Source organism: Heteronotia binoei, chromosome 21, assembly GCF_032191835.1.
Source record: "Heteronotia binoei isolate CCM8104 ecotype False Entrance Well chromosome 21, APGP_CSIRO_Hbin_v1, whole genome shotgun sequence".
Classification (NCBI taxonomy): domain Eukaryota; kingdom Metazoa; phylum Chordata; class Lepidosauria; order Squamata; family Gekkonidae; genus Heteronotia; species Heteronotia binoei.
The window spans coordinates 174061919-174083620 of NC_083243.1; the positions used below are offsets into that span (position 1 = coordinate 174061919).

Below are 21702 nucleotides of genomic sequence, written 5' to 3' on the forward strand. Positions count from 1 at the left end.
GCTTCTACTCAGGAAAGAGATTTAAGGGAGTCCTTGTGGCCAGTTCCCTGCAAACATCAGATCAATGGGCTGCAGCTGTCAAAAGCAGCCGAGATGTTAGGAGTAATTATGAAAGGGATAAAAAAAAAAAATTACAGAAAATAACTTCAGCACCCTTATATATATAAACCAATGGCAAGTCCACATATAGAGTAAGAAGCACAGCTGTGGGAACACTCCCCTCCCCCCTGGTGAAACAGAAGTAGAACTGGAAAAAAAATAACAGCACTGAAAAGGGTAACTTAAGTCAGGGAATGCAGCACTCCGTATCAGGGAAGATGTAAAAATAGTATTAGGACACAGATTTATAAAAGGATAACTTATAAAGACTGAGGATAAAAGACCTACAAGATAATTAACAGAAGAGACAAAGTAGGGGAGGCAACACCTTGAACTGGCACAACTTTGAACTTTGGGAAGCCTTTGATCATTCCGGCACAAAGAGGAAAGAGCAGCTAAGCCCTTAACGTTTCAAACAGTTGGCAACAATAGAGGTAAATCAGCAGCAAGCAGGCAGAGGGCAGCATCAAAAAAAACAACCAGGGCTGTTTTGACTAAGGGAGGAGTCATTGGGGCCTGGTCTGGCAACCATTGGGTGATTTGCTACCATGTGACCTGCATGACTTAGCCAGGACTGGCTGCTTGAAACCGTTGAACAGTAGCCCACTCCCACAGGTTGACATCGCCTCTGTGGGGGAAGCTTGCTGAGTGACCTTGGGACAGTCACATCCTCTCAGCTTAACTCACCGCACAGGGTGGATGTGAGGATAAAACAGAGGAGAGGAGAAAAAAAGTAGTCCGCCTTGGCTCCCCACCGTGGAGAAACCCAGGTTACGATTGCAGTCAACAAATAATAAATATAGCTGAAGATGGGGAACAGTTAAAAGATAGGCTGGTGGGTGGGTGCAAAGAAGGGAAAGAGGCAGGGAAAGGAGAAGATACGGGGGTTGCCTGTAGGAGGGAAGGATGAAATAGTGAGGAGTGGAGGATAGCAGTGAAAATGAGGTGTCCCCTGCAAGAGCTTGCAAGTAACCCATTGTGCAATTGGGCTTGGCCTGGCAGCCAGTACTGCACTACTGGACCCAGTCCAGCAGCTGGCGCTATTCACCTGGACCATATTTTCCCATGTAGAGGCTGCAAGGCAGAGAGGTAAGGAGGGAAAGCTGAAGGCGGGAAGGAGGGAATATAAAGGCGGGTTGGTTGGTGGGGTGTGTGGAAAGGAAAGGAAGAGGCAGGAAAAGAGATTTCACCCCCCCCCCTGCAAATCACTGTGGGACCCCCACTTCTGTAAGTCTGTTTTTGTGTACAAAGATGAAAATACCAGTGATACCACATCCACAGGATTTGTATCCCATTATCCCTTGGGGCTGCCACATTCTCTGTGGAAAGCCTCTGCAGATATTCGTGAATTCCGGGAGGCTGGTGGGATCTTTGGAGGCAATGAAGACGGTGGAGCTGTTGAGGAGCACTGGATTTGGGACCATATACTTTACCGAATAGTTTCAAGCCCCTGTCCCAAATTGCATCTCATTGCTTCTAAGATGCCAGCAACCATACTTCCCATTTATTTTCTCATTCTGCCTGAGAAAGAACTAAATGAATCCTAACAACTCACATGTTACTCCCAACTAAATGAATCCTAACAACTCACATGTTACTCCCAATAGAGAGATCCCCTGTCCCTGTTTCGGCCTGGTTGTTAACTGCTTTGCAAAGGACTATTCAAAATGCAGTGAAAATGTAGTACTTTAATAAAAAAAAAACAAAGATAGAAACTTCCATATACATTTAATGTCTTTAGAAAACAAAACTAATTCCCGATGTTTCACTTAAAAAAAAAAAAAATTAACATGTGAAACTCATTGCAACATACTGTAATAACAATTAGTAATATCGATGGGTTCAAAAATAGATCCAATGCATACATGGAAGATAATATTAATGACTAACAGCAAAGATTGTTCTTTTGAGTGAGTCAAGCAGAGAAAATGCAGTCATTTGATGGATAAGACAGGAATACCTGGCGGGGACAGAATCCTTCAATATGTCTCTCTTCCTGCATTGTTCCCTTAAGTATTTGGAAACAGACTGGCCGTAGCTGCAGATAAACACCAAGTCAAACAGATTAGGGTCTTGAAAAGACTGTTTCTGACAGTGTAGTGTAGTGGTTAGTGTTATATTGGGAGCCCCAGGTTCAAACAGCCTTGCTGCCATGAAAACCACTGGATGACCATGGGCCAGTCATTCTCTCTTAGCCTAGGTTACATCGCAGGGTTGTTGTTAAGATAAAACAGAGGAGGGGAGAATAAAGTATGCTGCTCTGAGCATTTTGGAGGAAGTGTAGGATTAAAAATGCACTAAAACAAATAACTGCCTTTCAGATAAGGACTGTTTTGCAGTGAGGTCCTCCCATTAGACCCTGTCGGTGCTCCAATCATTAGAGCTGTTAAGCTGAAGGGGCCATTTTTCCTATAGGGCCAACAGCAGCTTCGGAAGGCACTTGATTTCAGTCAAGGAAATACATGGGAGCAAGAGTTAGATAGAGTGGTGCTGCTCTACACCTGGCCCTCTTCCCCTGCAGCTGTATTTAAGTTGTAAGAAAGGTGGAAGAGGCTGTTACCCAAATTGGTAGCCTCCCAATGAATGGGGGAAATTAGTTTAATGGAGACAAGCAAGAGGGGGTAACTGGGACCTCCACCAATGTATACCAGGGTTTTCCCTTGGAGAACTCTCAAAACAAACCAGTTAAGATGTTTAACTGGAAGTTGCTTTATTGAAACATAATAAAAGGTTAAAACATATAAATAGATCACAGAAACACATATGCTAAGAAGAAATTAGGGAGGAGTGGGGAGATAGACATTGTGGTGATATTTGCCAATCTATAAGACCAAGGTCCACAGAGGCAGCAAAATGGCCAGCGTTTCACTGAGAAGAGCACCCACATGCCAGTGGGGGTGTGAGTTTTGATGCTGAGAACACACACACTGCTATGGCACAGATTGCCACAGGGAAATTCTCCCTGGGGCTGTCTGATGTGTTTGTCCCAAAACCAATGGCATGACAGCTTTTGGGAGGATGGTAGTGCTCTTCGGAAACCTTGATGAGATGAGCCATAGATGTTAACATTTCTTGATGACCCTCAAGTACAGGATGGGAGAAACTACTGGATCCTATGAATAGCATTAAGTATTGTGTAATTAGGGTAAATGGGCAATGGAAAGCATGACTGGGTATGGATGAGGTTAATCCAAGGTGAGATAATGTATTCTTGGGAGACCCATTGTTTAAATTATGCATCTCTTTCAGGTGAGGAGGATTGTTAGCTGGTCAGCCTCTATGATTCACCTACCGAAATATTTTCCAAGGCTCTTACCTGTACAGCATCCATTTTATTTGTACCAGATCCATTTTAGTTTCACTCTCAGGCCTGGCAGTGTCCTGCAAATAGGATCTTGGGGCAACATTACAGAAGGGTGTTTATCTCTCTCTTAGCACTAAACTGCCCCTCAAAGAGGAGGGATCTGACGGCTAACAAGATCATAGGCCTCCCACATTTGGTGTAGTTTCCTGCAAATAGGATCTTGGGGCAACATTACAGAAGGGTGTTTATCTCTCTCTCAGTTGCAGTCCTGGTCACTTGGGTCTCAGGTGGGGGAATGTATGCTCAGAGGACCATCTTCCTTCCTTCCCAGCAGATGCAAGCAGAAGGAAGGGACCCAACTGAAAGGAGACTGGGCATGTTAAAACAATGTGGTCAAAAGCTCCAACTCTTTTGGCCTAGGCAGCAGCACCTGCTTAGAACTGGAGCAGCTTGTCTGCCCCCTCGCACAGTGATGATGAGGAGCTCTCTGCTCTCCCCATACTTCCAATCTCTCAATTCATTCCCTTAAAGACTCCTTATTTAGCATTTAATTCAGAGCTTCCAACTGCTTTCGCTGTGTGGCTCTCCATCCTTCCCTGCAGTTCTAAACAGGCTTTCTCTCCTGACCAAGCAGAAACTGCAAAGCAGAGATGACTGATTTGCCTACCAAAGGCATGCAACCACAATCCTACAAAAGGCAAAAAAAAAAAAAAGGCCAATAAAGGCAACACTGTCAAAGAGGGCCAGATAGGCTGGACTGAAGTGTCCAAATGAGTATCAGGATTCTGAGAGCCTCTTCACTGATGTCAGTACCCTGACAAAGAAAGGAAACAAAATGGATTCTCTAAATTGGTGGAATTTAGTGTGCTAATGGGGGCACCCTTGGCCAGTGGAAGGAGTCCAAGTGTCACTAACAGCTGTGAGCTGGGAAGAATCATGGAATCATAGAGTTGGAAGGGACCTCCAGAGTTATCTTCACAACAGCCCTATGAAGTAGGCTAGGATCACCCAGGAAGCTTCCATGGCAGACTGGGGATTTGAACCTGGGTCTCTGTGATCTAGTCTGACATCCTAATCAGTACACCACACTGGCATGGGGTACAGCATACGCTGTCCCCAGCCAGTGAATGCACGAACTGGAACTAGATCACAAAGTGATCTAGCCCCTCTTCACCCCACCTGATGGTAACGACTCCGCTTTTGCCTTTGTACAATTACTCTGCATTTGCACAGGCTCTTTCATGCTGTCTTAAGGAAGCGTCTCCCATTGTAGCAGCGAATACGGAATCGTGAAAAATACTGATAAGGCTGTGTAAGTTAGTGACATTTACATAAACTGTCCTGTTCCTTGGATCCAGGGCAGTTATCATCAGCAGAAATGTTTTTAAAATCATGCATAATAATCCCAATCAATAAAAAAAAAACCATGCCCGAATAAAACATCACAGGCAAACATCACATTCAGATTTAGGCATCAAGGGGAGTTTTGCAGCTGGGGAACAGCCAGCCTCTGACAATGACTTTCTTACATGTCCTCCCTATTTATATTTGCTGAATGGAGGGAGCAATAAAATGTTTCTCTCAGCTGACTGTCAATGTCATGATCAGTCACAGGGACAGAAGTCATTACTCTGGCAATGCAATTCAAAGCAGAATTTCACCCTTCCTAAGCCTATAAGGGACTTAGAAGGATGCAACTATGCTTAGGATTGCACTGTGATTCTTGGAATTCTCTGTACTGTTTCTTCATTCAGTGCCAGGGCAAGCAAAGAGATACCCAGACTTGCTTCCTTTCTTTGGTATATCCCAGCAGTCTTGGTGCTACCTGCCCTACGTGGGCCCCTGAGAAATATTTTTTTAATGTTATTTTATTTACATTATTTATAGTCCGCCTTTCTCACTGGAACTCAAGCCAGATAACACAGAGTGAGTCAATGCAATCAACAGGATGGGAGAGACGTTATGTAAACAATGAAATGGAATTGGATCGAGGAACCAACCAGAAGTCTAAAAACAGAACTGAAGGAAAGCACAAGTGTTGACATGGCACATTGACTGATGCAAAATTACACAGTAGGATCCAAATTACAGAAAATGATATACAATAGTATAGAACACAGTCTATCCTACTTGGATTATACTTGGACTAATTCGTCCAAGTAGCTTTGTGGATCATTTTGTACAGTGCTACCCTATTACCTGTGTAGAAAAGCCCCCTTGAATAGTTCAATAGTGGAAAGCCAGGAGAGAGGGAGCCTTCCTGACCTCAGAAAAGCCATTCTATAAGAGGAGAGATATGACAGATAATGCACATTGATGGGCAGTTGTCAATTTCACCCAGTTGCAGGTTGGCACTTGCACAAGGCCCTGCTCAGGTGAGTGAAGCTGTCATGGTGGCACATAGGAGGACAGACGGTCCTGCAGAGATGAGGCTCCAAGGCCATGAAGTGCTTTGCATGTGACAGCCAATATTGTAAACGGAGCCTGTAACCGATGGGCAGCCAGTACCGCTGTGTTTTCCTAGGATGCTTTGTTTTGCACATGATTTAATTGTGGGCTGCCAAAGTGGCAGAGACAGAGAGAGCCCTGCACAAGCTCACTGTGGAAGAGGGAAGAGGAGGTGGAGACTCTTGCCTCTGTGTTAAGTCTGCGCTGACCTTTTGGCCTTTTGTTATCACAGTGCTGCACGTGTGTTGGGGAGTCTCAAGCATTGTGCAGTTCAGAAAGGGGGAAACAGTTTTAAACAATTATTGTTTTTTCCACCTGACTGGCTGCAGACTTGTTAATTTTTCCCCTTTAATATGTGAAAGCAGAGACAGCAGCTGCATGGAAATGAGTCGTTCTCCTATCCCCAGGCCCTGGCTGGTGTTCAGAGTATGCCGGCCTCTAGCGCAATCATGGCCTTCTATAAATAAAGCCCAATATCTCATCAATGGCAGAACAGCCGTGCTTTATAGAGTCGTCTGACATAAAACCGTCCCTCTTTACAGCCCTCAAACCATTTGCGTCATTTAACGCAGCTCTGTAAACCTTCTGTTCTCTACGCTACACCGTGTGCAGTGCCTAATAGCAGAGACGCTGCCATACACTTTATGCCAGAAAGCCTGGGAACCCCCAGTGTGGAAATGTGTTTGCCTTCCACACATTTACAGCTGAGGACACCTGGCATCAAGATACACCCGAGTATTGCACCAAACCCCAAGTGTACAGTTGGTTCAGTTACAGCGGGGAAGGTCTGGTACTAATTCAGTGCAATATAGACACCCTCACAGAGAAAGTCTCTCAACATCAACAGCCCGCAAAACCATGCTGGATACTTGCTTTGCTTTTGACTCTGGAGAGAGATTGCAGCCCTTCCATTCACAGTTGCAACTCATTGTGGGTGAGAATCTGCCACAGATTGGCACATTTGCTTGTCATCATGGAGTTTGCTATTGAGAGTTACGTGCATTAGTGAAAGGAGGGATGACCGAAGACTTTGCTCCAGTGTTCAGTTCATAATCCATACCACTGTTTCCGAGGTGCAATAATCACTCATGAGTCAGGATAACTGGCACTTTTGCCACATGAAGGTGCTTTCGCAATATCACTTCCCCTGGTGGAAGCTGAGGGAGAAAAAGAGAATGAGTTTCCTACCAGAAAACTGGTCTTATTAATTGGCCTTCAGTCTGCGTCCTCATCTCCAGCAGCAGTGCGCACCCACTGCCTCCCGGTGCAATTAATGGCTTTCCTATTTGGGATGCATTATATAAAATGGCACCAATCGTTATTATCTCTGCTCTTGAATCATGATGAGTTACTGAGTTTTGCATTGAGAGACCACATTAATGAGGTCACAAAATATCATACATAAATCATCCTCCTGCCAAGCACTACGAGCAGCGGGCATCAGGACAATGGTTGTCTATAGATTCCTCACCTGACATATCTCCAAGTCAACATCATCCAAAGGTTGCATGCTTACCCCCACAAATCTAGGCAAAATACCCTGGCACAAATAAAACCCTAGCTTGGGAGTTCTTCATACATTATAGCAGCAGTGTGGGTGGGAGCCACTTGATGTACTGTTATCCCATGGCACCGCTGTCTTGGATAAAGACCAAGCACTACAAAGGGTGGAGCCAATCAACCGAATTCTTCTCACATAGTTATATGCTGTGGCTGGGTGGTGACTGCTTAATCCTAAGCCTTTAACTATTACAGCAGCATTCTGAACCACTGCTCAAATTATTGGGGAGAAAGGTGAATAAACACCATCTTCCAGACTCACCAATTTGCCCTGAAATGGCTTTCTAAAAATGGTATCTAAAGGACCATGCTAAGGGGGGAGGAGCGTATTTTGAACACCGACACTTACGTGAAGTCAGAGAAATGGATCTCCCTTGGTACTACTGCAACTTATAAAAGGAATCTGAAGAAACATGCCAAAGCACCAACAAACAACTTCATTTTAGTCCACTACAATAAGTGGATCCTCCCACATCACGCTATCAGTGGGATACCAAATGAACCAACTTAAAAATACAACTCCCTCCTACTCTGCCATTCTAAAAAAAAAAAATACAAACACACGAATGCTGGCGTTTCCACCCACCCCTCCGTAAGGGCAAGTTCATGCACAAACATTTATCACTTGGTATCTGCAAATAAAGTGACACCTTGTTATGTATGAGCAGCTGTTATCACAGACAGGGCATTTGTATGTTCTCTAGCATCTCAAGCACAACATTCTTCAATGAAGCCAGATCACACATACACCTGCAAGTCACAAATACAAGCATGTGTGAATCACCCCTAAGTTAGCCCATGTGTATGAAGGTCTCAGTTCTTTCAGGGAGAAATGTGGGCTGATTAATATTTTAAAGGGGGAGTATTCAGTGCTGGAGAATCTATACGTCGAGGGCCTTCTAACCCCTTCCAAGCTAGGTCAGGTTGATAACCATTCACAAAATCCATCTTTGAATCTACTCAGTTTTCTTGGAGTTATTCATCCCCAGATGACACAGGGAGGCCCCTCGGGTATGCTCCGGGCACCTGCCACTATGACTTGCAGGACATAATGGAGGAGGAGGGCCCTGACCTGGATAGCCCAGACAAGCCCAATTCTGAAAAATCTCAGAAGTTAAGCGGGGCCGACTCTGGCAAGTACTTGGATGGGGGAGACCTCCCTGAAATATCAGGAGTTGGGAGAACAGGGGCAGGCTTTATTCAGCCATCTCTCTGAATATCCTCCAGTAGGAGTCAGTCACCGTGACTTCTCGGCGCAGACACACATACAAATACAAAAAAGAGAGTGAGGGAAGCATCCATAGGAGTTGGGAGTGTTTCCAGAGCTATACAACATTTGACTTAGCCTGGCTTCTGCCTCTTGGAGGCTGCAACTGACCCAACACACTTTCTTTTCTTTCTTTAATTTTTAAAGTTTAATAGGCTACCATCTCACATTATATGTGGAATAGGACTCATCACTGTACCCAAATGTTTAAAAAAGAGTAGGTATTGCCTTCATTGACTTTTTTTTTTTTTAAAAAAAACCTTATTCTCTGAGATCAACACAGCAACAGCCGTCCGTTTGAGATTTTTCTGGCATTTACCATGTGCTAAGTGCCACAGAAAAGGATGCCAGGGCAGTGCCTCTGTACCCTGGAGCAAAAGGCATTCAGTTGCCAAGAAAAACAGAGTGGCCGGGCACTTCTCTGGCTGCCTGAAAGAGACTTCGCCTGTTTGGAAAACCACTATCAGCCAACAAACAGGCTGTTCAGAAAGTTCATGCAAGGAAGTGATCTAGTGAGGGAGCTCAGAAAATTAATATGGTGTTACGGTCACTTTTTGGCAGCTGCGCTCCTCCAAGTATCTATATAGGCTGAAAGGGTGCAGGAATGCCCAAAAGGATGGCCCCTTGAGATATTTCTGGGACCTGCTAGTATAGCCACCTGGCTGGAATATTATTAATTTATTTTATCTATACTCCACCCTTCTCCCCAATGGGAACACAAAACAGCTGCATTGTTCTCCTCCCCTATATTTTTATCCTTACAACTTCCCTGTGAAGAAGGCTGGTCTGGGAGTATGTGACTGGCCCAAGGTCCCCCAGGCAAACGTCCATGGCAGAGTGGGGATCCAAACCTGGGTCTCCCAGATCCTGGTCTGATATTATAACCCAGGGGTGGCCAAACTTGCTTAACATAAGAGCCACATAGAATAAATGTAAGATGTTTGACAGCTACAAGACATGAATGTCAGATGTTTGAGAGCTGGAAGGAAGGCAGGAAAATAGATGGGAGAGAGGGAGAGGTGGAAAGAAAGCAACTTTAAATGCATTATTAGGGTTTGTAGAATCTTTCGGGCTCAAGTGCCGTGTTCTACTGGAGAAAGTTTTCCTTCCAGACGTTTCGTTCTCGGCTACGGAGAAGATCCTCAGTGGCGTTGCAGCCGGAGCAGGCACTCTGACCTTCTTGGCTGCTGTGCATTGAGTGAGGCCAGGGCAGCTGGAGAGCTGCTATTTCTAGGCTGGAGGGTGTGTGTTGAGAGCAGCCCTGGCCTCACTCAATGCACAGCAGCCAAGAAGGTCAGAGCGCCTGCTCCGGCTGCAACGCCACTGAGGATGTTCTCCGTAGCTGAGAACGAAATGTCTGGAAGAAAAACTTTCTCCAGTAGAACACGGCACTTGAGCCCGAAAGATTCTACAAACCCTAATGATGTTACCAGCCGTGAAAACCTGAAATCTTTAAATGCATTGTCCAAGCTGACATCTGACCTGCCTTGGAGAATAGATTTAAAGAGAGAAATGCCTTTTCCAAGCCAGCCAACAGGGCAGTGGGAGCTTAAAGAGTCACACAATAAGTGTGAAAGAGCAACATATAGCTCCCAAGTCACAGTTTGGCCACCCTTGATCTAACCATTACACCATGTCTGCTCTCAAACAGCAGACTAAAAAAGAGTGCTGCCAGATTGGGAAAGTATTGCATTTGTGGTCTGCCTGTCTCCTAGACACAGGGCAAAGAAAAGGAAGGGCAGTAGAGAAAACCACAGTTAGCATGGGGGGGGGGGACCCTCCAAGAGATTCTGAGCAGTTCTATTTGCAAGGTTCAAGTTCCAAAGCAGATTTTGTGCCAAAGAGGGTTCACGTGGCAGATTACTGAGAATCTAATATGGGATCTTCTCAAAGCCTTGCTGGACTTTCCGGCCAGGTTCCTGTGGACTGATTCATCCACCTTCTTATGGGCAGCTGTATCTCCATAAAAATGAAAGCTCTGCTTGAGCTTTGGAGCCACAGTGAAGAGGACAGAATCAGAAGCAGAATGCTCCGAAGAGCCCTCTTGGCCCCAGTGGATCTGTACGCACCAGATATAAACATCTGCGTGTCTTCCTGCAGAGAGCGGGAAGCGCGGCTGAAGGAGGCTCCTCGGGCCCAGGGCTCACGTGCTCCCTGACAGTATTATAGACAGGCTTATTAAGTGCGTAATATTAAATTAACCCAGATAAGAGCATAAGAGCTTTTAAAGTCAATTCATTAAATATAATTATGAAGATAGCTTTTTTTTATGCGTGGCAGAAATCTGATCTCAATCACAGAGACGGTGCTGAGACTGCGGCCCCCACAGCCATCGCTGGCCTTGTTCCTGGGCTGTGCCACTGCTGCCACTTGACACTGATCCTCCATCTGAGTGCTGAAGTTCATGACCTCAGAGGGCCAGCGACATCTCCTGACCTGCCACAGCTCCTCCTGCTTGACTTAGAGTTTCCCTCAGTGTTTGCTAGCGGCTAACTCTCTTCTGGCTAATGTCACCACTAAGATTCCTTCTGTGCTATTCCAGGCCCGGGCTTTGTCCTCCAAGTCTGGCTGATTTCCCTCCGCTTGGGAAATCTGAAGGAGGAGAGAAGAGACAGGGTAGCCAATGGTATCTTATATCCATCTTTTCTCTGGTGTGGATAAAGATCTGGATTCCTGCCCAACAGGGCACATTCTGACCTAGCGTACATACATCCTGGAAGAAGAATGCCCCAGCATTTTCAGCCAACTGCTTCCCCCTCCCTCCCTGACTCCCCCCCCCCCCAAGGAGTTAATGAGGCTTTCGCTCTCCCAAGGCTGCTTGCGTTCCTGCCCCAGTTAATTAACTGCTCCTGGGGAACAATTAATATCTGTCAGGAGACGTGGGGCCCATGCCAGCCATTCCGCCAAGACTTTGCTCAGCTGATATGGGGAAGTCCAGGCAGGCCATTACAGCTTGGAGGTTAGACTCTGGATAGCTGCCAACTCTGTACAGGGCATACCTTTGTTGATCCTAAAATGTGGCAGGAAGGACAAGCCAGGGATATAGCACACTTTCAAGCTGGCCCTTGAGGATGGCGTGGGACCCCGACTTGTGGCCTACGGCAACCAGCTCCCGCCACAATTCTCATAGTCTGGAAAAAGAGCTCTGAGCTAGTTGTGGCAGGAAACCCAGCCATAGCTAGACTGCCCTTGGCCTTATAATATATATTGAAGCGAATGCAATAACGAAGCCTACAGTAAAAACCAAGGAGTGGGAGATTTGATGTGGCTTCATTGCCCACCCCTACTCATCCAACCGAAGGCAACCCATGAAGGTCTTATTCTGCTGAAAGAAACTGATCTGAAGGGGAGATGGAGACAAGCGAACCATGAGCAATCTTGGTGCTGAGTCCCATCAAGACAGATCTGCCTGTTCCTTAGCTGTAGCACCTTAACTGTAATGGTTTTAACTAATTATTTATTATTTATTTAATGTATTTTACCGTATAATGTATTAAATGTAATCATGGTACTTCCATGTCTGTGAGCCGCCCTGAGCCTGCTTCGGCGGGGAGGGCGGGATACAAATAAAAATTATTATTATTATTATTATTCCCACACAACAACCAGCATGGGAGGCCATAAAACGCCCACATTCTCATGGGCAGGGTATGCACCAGGATCTCAAAACACACTCACCAAGTGACTCTGCACAGAAAGGATCTGTTGTGTAACTAGGGATGGCAGTGACAATCAGTATCGAGCCTGCCGAACGTGTACCAAAATCTTCTGGTGGGATTCTGCATTTGCAAGAGGTATGTTTTCTGCACCTCGAAGAGCCATAAAAGCAAGAAACGAAGAAAAAAAACTATACTGTGCAGGACTTGCCAATAAAAGTACGGGAATTCATCATTCTTGCTAAGGAAGTATATCTTTGCACAGGACCAGAGCTGGATTAGCCGCCCTGAGCCTGCCTCGGCGGGGAGGGCGGGGTATAAATAAAAAAATTACTTACTTTACTGGATTAACAATTAGACCAAGTGGGCACTGACCTATGGGCCCCCACGCTTTTAGGAGCCCTGGGCTGGTTCCCCCCCCGCCCAGTTTTTCCCCTGCTTGTAGCCCTCCCAGCCAGCAACTGAGCCGCTCTCTGCCCAACTTTCCTGGTGCAGTTACTGCTGGAGTCATCACCAAATTTGCCTCTCTCTGCTTCTCTCCCACAGCTTTGTCAACGGGGCTTTTGAGAAGGTGCCTGAGGGCTGCAGTGGGGACCGCGGGTGGCAGGGCAGGTGCTCGAACTCTGAGATAATTTGCAAGGGGGGGGCCCTGAGATTCTGACTGCCTAGGGGCCTCCACAGGGTTTAATCCGTCACTGCACAGAACCATAGCCGATCAGCAGAGTCAAGGAATGGGGTGCAGAAGCCTAGAGACTGCATCATCTCCTGGGACTGGTTATTTATTCAGATGCTTTGGACACAGATTCTCTCTAGTCCCTGGTTGCTAATTAGCATTTTCCAGCCTGCAGGAAGCTCTGATGGACAGAACACAGTACTGGGCCCCTGCTCACAGCAAAGCCAAGGCTGAGAATCCTTCTGTGGCTACTACTTTGCTCTGGTCTCTTCACCTGCCCCCCCATACTAGAGTAATGGGCTGGGGGGGGGGTGCGATTAGGGCACAGTTTCCAGATACCAGAAACAGGGGCGATGACCTCTCCCAACATTTATGGACTGCAAAGTGGGGTTAATAGATTGGTCTGGCCTTGGAAATCCCAGAGTTGGCAGAGAAGACTGGACTAGAAAGAGCTAAAACTAGAGGGGGGGGGGCAGGAGCGCAAAGAAAGTGTATCTTCTACATCATCCCTGTACCAAGGGATGATGTACTTACTACACATGAGAATGAGCCCATCATGAACTATTCTCCACAGATGGAATTTTCATATCACCCAGTATTGATCGAATTCTTTTCAAGAGACAAAGCTTGTATTTAAGAACCAAAAAATGTTGACTAATTAAATTATGAACGTGTGTTGCACTAGTCAGATGGGTACTGAGAAGAAGGCTAACATACCAGTAGAGTGTAGGGATGTACAAGAGAATTCTGTTTAAGGGGAGGGGGGCAAAGGCACGTTCCTGTCTTTTTTCATCTTATACGCAATACAATACAAGCCACTTACAAACTGTGGCTTCTAACAGCTACCAGACTTCTGAATAATGTACGAATCTCAGTATGAGCAAAACCCACAAAGACTTCTGTGTCATGCTAAAGACCGGCAAATGTATTGAGGCTCAGTAAGCTTTTGTGGACTGCCTAGAATCTTCTTTATCAGATGCACAGTCATTCACATCACTGTCTTGAAGAAGCAAGCTCTACCCTGCAACAAACCGGTTACTTTTTAAGTGACATAGAGGTCTTTGTTTCTCACTACAACTCACACAGCAACCATTCTAGATTTTGTCAGTAGAAGGGCAGGGATGAAGAATAGTCACATAGGATGGGATCACAGAGAAGCTCTTGGCGCCAGGCACCAGCTCCACTCTGTGCCAAGATGGGTTAGCTGGGAAGCTGCTTCCAGAGCAAGCAAGAAGAGACAGTGTAGCCAGCTGGACAAAGCACAGCATAGCAAAGGCAGTGGCTTAAATGACCAGAGGACTGCACATTACTATAGGGGAAATCTGTGCCAAAGTCAGCAGGTAGAGAGAGGTGCTAAAGTTGGCACATGTCACCAGACTGGGAATATTGGTGGGAAAGGGGACAGAGGTGCCAAAAAAGGGAGCTGGGCCTTTTAGGCAAAGGCATATTCCACCCCACCCTTCCTTTTGGCCAGATGATGGCAACAAGTTCTTCCAAAGCATCACTTGAAATGCTTACCATCAGCCACATAAAGCAGCTTAAAAACAGAAACTTGCCTTTGTCCATTCAAGATCTGCCTGCAGTTCTCCTGGCCTGAGAAAGAAGCATGCCCCCCCTCCCCCCCCCACTAGCCACCCACCTTGGCAGGGCTGCCTATCGTCACCCCACCCCACCCACATATTGTGTGGGTTGGGGGAATGGAACAGTGGTGGCCGAGGAGCTGCACCAATGGGCAGGCGGGGAGGCTGCAGATGGAGGGGGAGGCAGTGCAGGGAACTCATTTACCCAGAGTAAAAATAGGCTGGAAAATGTGACATTTATTAAGTACGATTGTGGAGGAAAGGTCATCGCCAGCCCCAGCACCGAGACGGGGTGCCGCTGATTATACAGCTGGGGAACGAGACGGCAAAGCCGGGCTGAGCAACAGCAATTGGGGGGGGAGGGGGGTTGGAAAGAAATGCATGCTCCTTTGTGTTTCAAGTCCACAATGCACCAGGCAGGGATCTCTGCCGTTCAGAGCCTGGGACACCACTACTCTGTAGCCCCGACCCCACCCTCACTCTGATTGCTCCTGTCCTCAAGTTCCAGCCAAAACGCTGCTTAGGAGAAGCCCAAACACAGTGGCTAAGCTGGCAACAGCCATTCTCACCAAATCCCTTTTGAAATTCTGGACCGCAAAAGCCTGAGTGCAGCCAACAGCTCTATTGGTCACCGCTGTCCTATTCATTCATTCATCCGTCTCTCCAGCTCTTCTGACACACTGCTAGCCTGACCCACAGCACTTCAACAGGCCAAAAGCCCTGCCCCCAGGGCTGTTTCCTTCCCCGCACAGTGACAGCATGACGCAACTGCACTCTCTCATGGCGGTCTGCCTTCTTGCAGTCCTCCTCCAATACCCCAGGGTCTTGGTGAACTTCCCCAAACTACCTCTCAAAATAGAGGGGCGAGGTGGAATAGAGGGAAGGCTCTTCCCATCAATTCAGGTTTTTTTAGAAATGCATCAGCCTCCCCTCCAAATGCTGAAAACGGAACCCCTGCAGAGCAGGTGCCAGCTGGGTAATTATTCTCTTGAGTGTGCATGGTGCTGTGTCTGAGCGCATTCCCCAAGCACATCTCCCTCCCACCAATCGACATGAATTCTCATTGCCCCTTGACAAGAAGCCCCTCCCCCACCTCTTGGAGCCCACCCTCCTGCCTGGATAGCCCCCCGCCAACCAAACCTTGTATCCGTGAGAAGTCCTTCGTGCCCTTGTGTGCCACCACGGGAGAAAAGGCCTGACATTCATGGGCCGGCAGACAGCCTGTCCTGCAGAGGGGACTTTCACGGGCAGCCCCAGGACTGGTCAATTGTGGCTAATGGCTGTTAGGTACATGTAAAGGAGAGCCAGTCTGGTGTAGTGGTTAAGTGCGCGGACTCTTATCTGGGAGAACCGGGTTGGATTCCCCACTCCTCCACTTGCACCTGCTGGAATGGCCTTGGGTCAGCCATAGCTCTGGCAGAGGTTGTCCTTGAAAGGGCAGCTGCTGTGAGAGCCCTCTCCAGCTCCATCCACCTCACAGGGTGTCTGTTATGGGGGAGGAAGGTAAAGGAGATTGTAGGCCGCTCTGAGCCTCTGTCCTTGAAAGGGCAGCTGCTGTGAGAGCCCTCTCCAGCCCCACCCACCTCACAGGGTGTCTGTTGTGGGGGGAGAAGATAAAGGAGATTGTAGGCCGTTCTGAGCCTCTGTCCTTGAAAGGGCAGCTGCTGTGAGAGCCCTCTCCAGCCCCACCCACCTCACAGGGTATCTGTTGTGGGGGAGGAAGGGAAAGGAGATTGTGAGCCGCTCTGAGACTCTTCGGAATGGAGGGCAGGATATAAATCCAATATCTTAAATGTAGCAGAGATTTAAAAAAAATGGAGCGAAGCAAATGTATTAGCTTTTAAAACAGGAACTTTACTTTCTAATAAAGGGAGGGTTTACTGACCAGGTCTTTAAGTAAAAATGGGAAAAGGGGAGTGGGTGATGACTTAGGATTCACCTAATGTGGATGACAGGGACCAAAGGAGGGCAAGGCAGGGACCAAAGAAGGGCAAGCTGAGCCACAAATCATTCCAAGTAGCCCCAAGAGGCTGGAAAGCTGCTCCGGCTTAGCACCGAAGAGGTTAGCTCTCCACCCCTTCTATTGCTTCCTGGATAGAAGCCTATGACCCTTCCATGCCCCTGCTGAAGGGGCTCTGGGAAAGGAAAAGGGCTGAAGCACAACACGCCAGGCCCCGACTTCCCCAGCTGCTGAGGGGTAGAGCAAGACTGCCAGGGAATCTCCTGTCCAGCAGAGTACAAAGAGGCCATTGATTTTCCCTGCACAATTCAAGCAGTGGAAGGGGGGGTTTTGCTTAGCACAGCTTGAGAGTCCAAGGCACAAAGATGACTTCAGGGTCCATCCCAGGGGAAACGGTGGACGATGAGGTTTCCTGTCTGTGGCCTGTCTTGCAACAAAACCCCCTTCCTGCTCAAGCACACATGGACAGAGCAGAGGGTACGCAGCAGAGACAGGCCAGTGTTGGGAGGGAGGCTCCCTGCAGCTCGGCAATGGCCCACCAAGATTTACTACGCTGGCTGGGCTTTACTGCGCACGAGATGCTTACGCTGGGGAATTTTCCCGGCGGCCCCTTAATTTGCCGTCCCATAAAGAATGTGGATTTGTGACACTAAATAGAGGGAGATCATTTACCAAGCACCGCTCTTACTTACAGGATCTTTAAAGGGGATTCATCACGCGATGCAACGACGCGAGCAGCAGGCAGCTCGGTGGCAAGAGAACAGCCAAAGCAGCAGCAGCAGCTGCAGCGGGAGAACTTGACCCTTGCGAGCTTCCACAGCGGCCCTCTCGAACGGCACCATCCCCAAGTCTCTGGCTTTCCCCCATGCTCATTTCCCTTCATTTTCGCATATGCATCCAAACTGCAGCCCCTTATCACAGGCAAGTGTGCAGACTGGTGCTGAAATGGACAAAAAGTGACTCAAAGGTCCGATTTTCCTACCCCACATGCTCAGCCCCCCTGGGCCATAGTCCCTGAAGCCACATATCAAAGCTATATCTGGCACTAGGCTGCTGTTGGAAGAAACATTTCCATCCATCAACATTCTTTCCCGGCATACAATCACCACACAGATTATACCATGGGCATAGCTATCTATATTCCACGATATCACAAGCATAGAATTCGATATTGGGTCAGAACTGAGCATCCGGAGAAGCAGAGCTTTTATTTTTGTTTGTTTTTTTAAAAAGCAAGTTTCTAGTCCTTCAGGAGGCAGAAACAGGCTCAAATAGATGGGCAGTGCTTAGTAAAATCCCAGGGCCAAACAACACATCGCAGGAGAGATCTGTGAGTGGATTTCCCAATTATTATTTTGTAACTGAAAGGCAATGGCAGCCAATTTTTTATTTACTTTTTTAATTATGAGAGACTTAAACCCTTTCTCTCTATACTGTTTTTTCCCCCATAAGAACACTCCCTGCCCAGGCTCCTATTTGCCCTGTGGTAGGGGGAATGTAGACTTGGTTTTTCCCCCTCCAGGACAAACATAAATCCGGCTGAGAAAGTGAAACACCCCTCTCTTCTGGTAGTCTCCTTTGATTGCATTTCAATAATTACAATAAAGGATCTTGTAGTTTGATTGTTAGAAGCTTGTGGTAATTCTGGTTACCTGAACAGGAATTCTAGTGGTCAGAAACCAGGGTTTAATTTACATGATGTTTCTGGATTCTGCAACCTGGACAGAATTTGTGTGTATGCATGTGCACACTTGGGCGTGTGCGCAAACACACACACGCACACACACACTATGTTTAATGCTGTCTTTCCCTCTGCACTCCAGCCTAATATTCTGACACAATTCACAAGGATTTCAAGTAGCAAAGGACTTTAAACAATCTGTGCTAGCTGTAGGGCAGGATTCCCAAGGGACCACAGGGAAAGGTGTGTTCCTGGATTCCCAGCCTCATGTCCCCCTGGCTGTGCTATATCAGACATCCAGTGGCAAAGAAGAACCCTAGGGACAGGAGAGGGCATCTGTAGTCAATCTGGCCAGGAAGCCAACCTTTGACCCACTGCACGTATGTGTTTGTGCGCAACTTCTCCCCCCAGCCTCAGCTTCTAGGTTTCTTCTTGTCCTGCAACACCCCCCCCCCATCCCTCCCTGCCCCTCCACACAAAGCAATCAGGGAGGCAAAGCAAGCCTCCGGTGTCCACGGGAGAGAAGCAGCTCATTTCCAGAGTCATTATGGTCTGAAAAGGGTCCCATCAGGTATTCCGCCCGCTCAGCACATTTATTTCCCCAAACCACAGCGGGATTTGTGATTTTCAGACTCAATATTAGAGCAAGTGCGGGACTGGCTCATTCCACCCGGCGGGAAGCAACCCTGATAGTACAAGCTGATCCACAGCAGACAGATCCATGCCAGAAAGTGCCAAGAGAATGGCAGAGTGGCTGCTGTATAGCCCTGGCTGGGACTTGGGCAGTGCCATTATAGGCACTGAGTTGTAAGTATGGTCTTCTTGGATCTGAGAGAAGTACTTCTTCTTCTCCAGCTCATTGAGAATGAAATGCCAGAACCTCTGGTTGCAACCTGCACCCGACCAGGCACCCCTCATCTGCTCTAGGCATCCTGGGAGCTCACGGTTTCCCTGCTCATAACTGACAGGGTATCTGCTCCTCTTTCCTTTCACATTACATGGTGATCTAACCTACTTGGATAAGAATGATTGTCCAGTCTCAGAAAAGACAGTATCTTTAGTGCCCAGACAGCTTCTGTGCACACTTTCCCCCAGGTTTCGCATGCTGCCTGCAGTTTGCATGGTATCCTATCACCCACGTCTCCAGAAGCAGCTCAAGCCCTGTTCTCTGCCAGAAAGAAACTTGAGTTGCAAACTCAGTCCTGGCACGAACTTGGGTAACATCAGTGTGTTCAGTCCTATCACTGCTTCACGGAAGAGGAAGAAGAGCTGAGGGCAAGGCAGGGCAGGTACTCACCACAGTGAAGTTCTCTGCAGAGCAGTTCTCCCCACTGAAGCTGCAGTTCTTGAGCATGTCATCCAGCTGGTGCCCAGTGCGGTTGACAATGTCAGCCATGTCTGGGTCAGGGTAGAGAAGGTCTGAGGCCTTGTGTCCATCGCGGTCTTTGGGAGGCAGTCCGGTCATGTTGGCCAGGTGGAAGATATCGGCATCAGTAAGCGCGGAATGGCGAAAGCGGTTGATGTTGCAGATGGTGACGGCTGGGAAGATCATCTTGTGAGCGGCCTCCTCGTCCAAGCTGGTGACGTGCGGGTGCTCCAAGTAGAAGAGTGCTGACCGGGCGGCCTGGTACAGGAAAAAGGCCAGAGAGGCCACAAAAGCAAGTGCCCAGAGGGCCTGCCGGATGCCCAGCTGCCCGGAGCGGCAAATGTGACCAAGACCGTGCAAAGTGCTGGTGCCCGCAAAGGCGGCCAGGTCCCGGTGGCGTGGCCGGCTGGGCTCCTCTAGCAAGCTCTCCTTGTCCCCTTCCTCTTTCGCCGCCTGCTTCTCATCCTCCTCCGCAAATTTGATTTTGCAGACAATCTCAATCGGCATCTGTGCCGAGGCACCAGGCAGCACACTACCCCCCCAGTGAGGGGAGGCAGCGAGAGCCTGGGGTGCCCGGCACCGGCCGCTCTCCCCTGGCTGCTGCAGGACGCCCCTAAATCCGCAAGCCCAGTGGCGGAGGAGGAGGAGGAGGGCCGGGGGAACCTGGCCCCAATCCCCCAGGAGCTCCCGGCTGGCCGCTGCTCGGCTCTTGTCTCACTAGTGATCTCCTCTTGGCGCTTCCGCTGGCTGCTTATCTGCACGAGCCCAGCTGTCAGAGCTGCCCGCCGCTCCCTGTGCCGCTGTGTGCGCCGCTCCTCCGCACTCCCGGTTAAGACCCCACCACATACAGGCAGCATTTAGGCATCGCGCGCTAATAAAATCCAGGGGATACTTAATAATTCAAGGCATGTCAACATTATTTCATCCTCAAATAAAAAAAAAAGAGAGAGAGAGGGGGGGAGAAAGGGTGGCTGGGGGAGACACGCGGCAACCCAAGAGAAGCTGGGCAGCAGCCGGAGCCTCCTCTGGAACTACCACTCCAAAGTGATGCTGGAGCCACTTGTTTGAATCGCTCACGAGCCGGCCGAGTCCATGCCAAGGAAGAGAGACGCCACCGCTGCTGCTGCTGCTCCGGGCTGGCGAGGCTCTTCCGCAAGGGCGCTCTGCCCACCCCACTTCCCTCAAGGAAGTCCCTCTCCCGGCGCCCCGACGGCTCCCTCCGAGCGCCTACCTTCCAGCTCCGTCGATCTCAAACGCCTCTTTGCCGGGGCGGGAGTTGAGCGGGAGAAGGACACGGCCACGCCTGGGCAGGTGCTCGGCTCCGGCGGGCAGCGCCTCGCGTCCCCCGCCCCGCTCCGGGGCTGCCTAATTGGAGAAGGAGCGGCCGGGGAGGGGGAGCGGAAACGCGCGGGAGACGCCCCCCTCCTCCTATCGATCCCGCTCCCCGCGGAACAAACAAGAGGCAAAAAGTGAAAGGCAGATTGATCGGCGGCAGGGAGGCAGGCAGGCAGGGAGGGAGCGCAGCTGCCGGGGAGCAGGGCACGAGCAGGACAGAGCCTGCCTGCGGCACCAGCCGCCCTCCCCTCCCCTCCCCTGCACCGCCCAGGCCCTGGCTTGCTTCCGAGGCCCTGGAATGGCTTCGGCGAGCAGAGCGAGGGCCCGGGAAAGCCCCAGCGGCGGCCGCGGGGAAGGGGCGGGGCGGGGCGGGAAGGAAGGGCGCCTCCAAACACCCCCCGCCCCCCCCCGAGGGCTCAGCCTGCAAGAGTGAAGTTCGGCCAAGCTCCCGCCCAAACCCTGCTGCCCGGCCCGCCGCGCCCAAGAACTTTCCCAGGCCTTGGGCTGCCTGGAGGGGCCGGCCGGGAGCTGCAGCGGACTCCTCGGGCTGCCTGCCTGCCTGCAAAGCGGCGGGCCGCCTCTTCTCTCTCTAGCGCGCGCGGCGTCCCGGGTGCCTGGAAGCAGCAGAGGCTGTGCGCACCTCCCCCAGGCGACGCGACGCTTCCTCCCGGGGCACGGCCCGGCCGGGCGACGCCACCTTCACAGCCAGCCCCCCGCTAGCTGCACGGGATGATAGACGCGGCTCGGCGGGTCAATGGCGAGGGCCAGGCGCT

The 21702-nt window shown here is 49.2% G+C and overlaps 1 protein-coding gene across 3 annotated transcripts in view; it reads right to left on the bottom strand.

Moving 5' to 3' along the window:
* Positions 1–21702, bottom strand: part of ASIC4 (acid sensing ion channel subunit family member 4) — a 324105-nt gene that overhangs the window by 105199 nt on the left and 197204 nt on the right. Inside the window, exon 1 of one of the 3 annotated variants that reach the window (XM_060261614.1) lies at positions 19526–20528. The exons of the other annotated variants lie outside the window; for them this stretch is intronic. Coding sequence (XP_060117597.1) covers positions 19526–20101 — 576 coding nt within the window. The 5' untranslated portion in view covers positions 20102–20528. Of the gene's footprint in view, positions 1–19525; positions 20529–21702 lie in introns of those variants that run through there. 3 annotated transcript variants of the gene reach the window in all.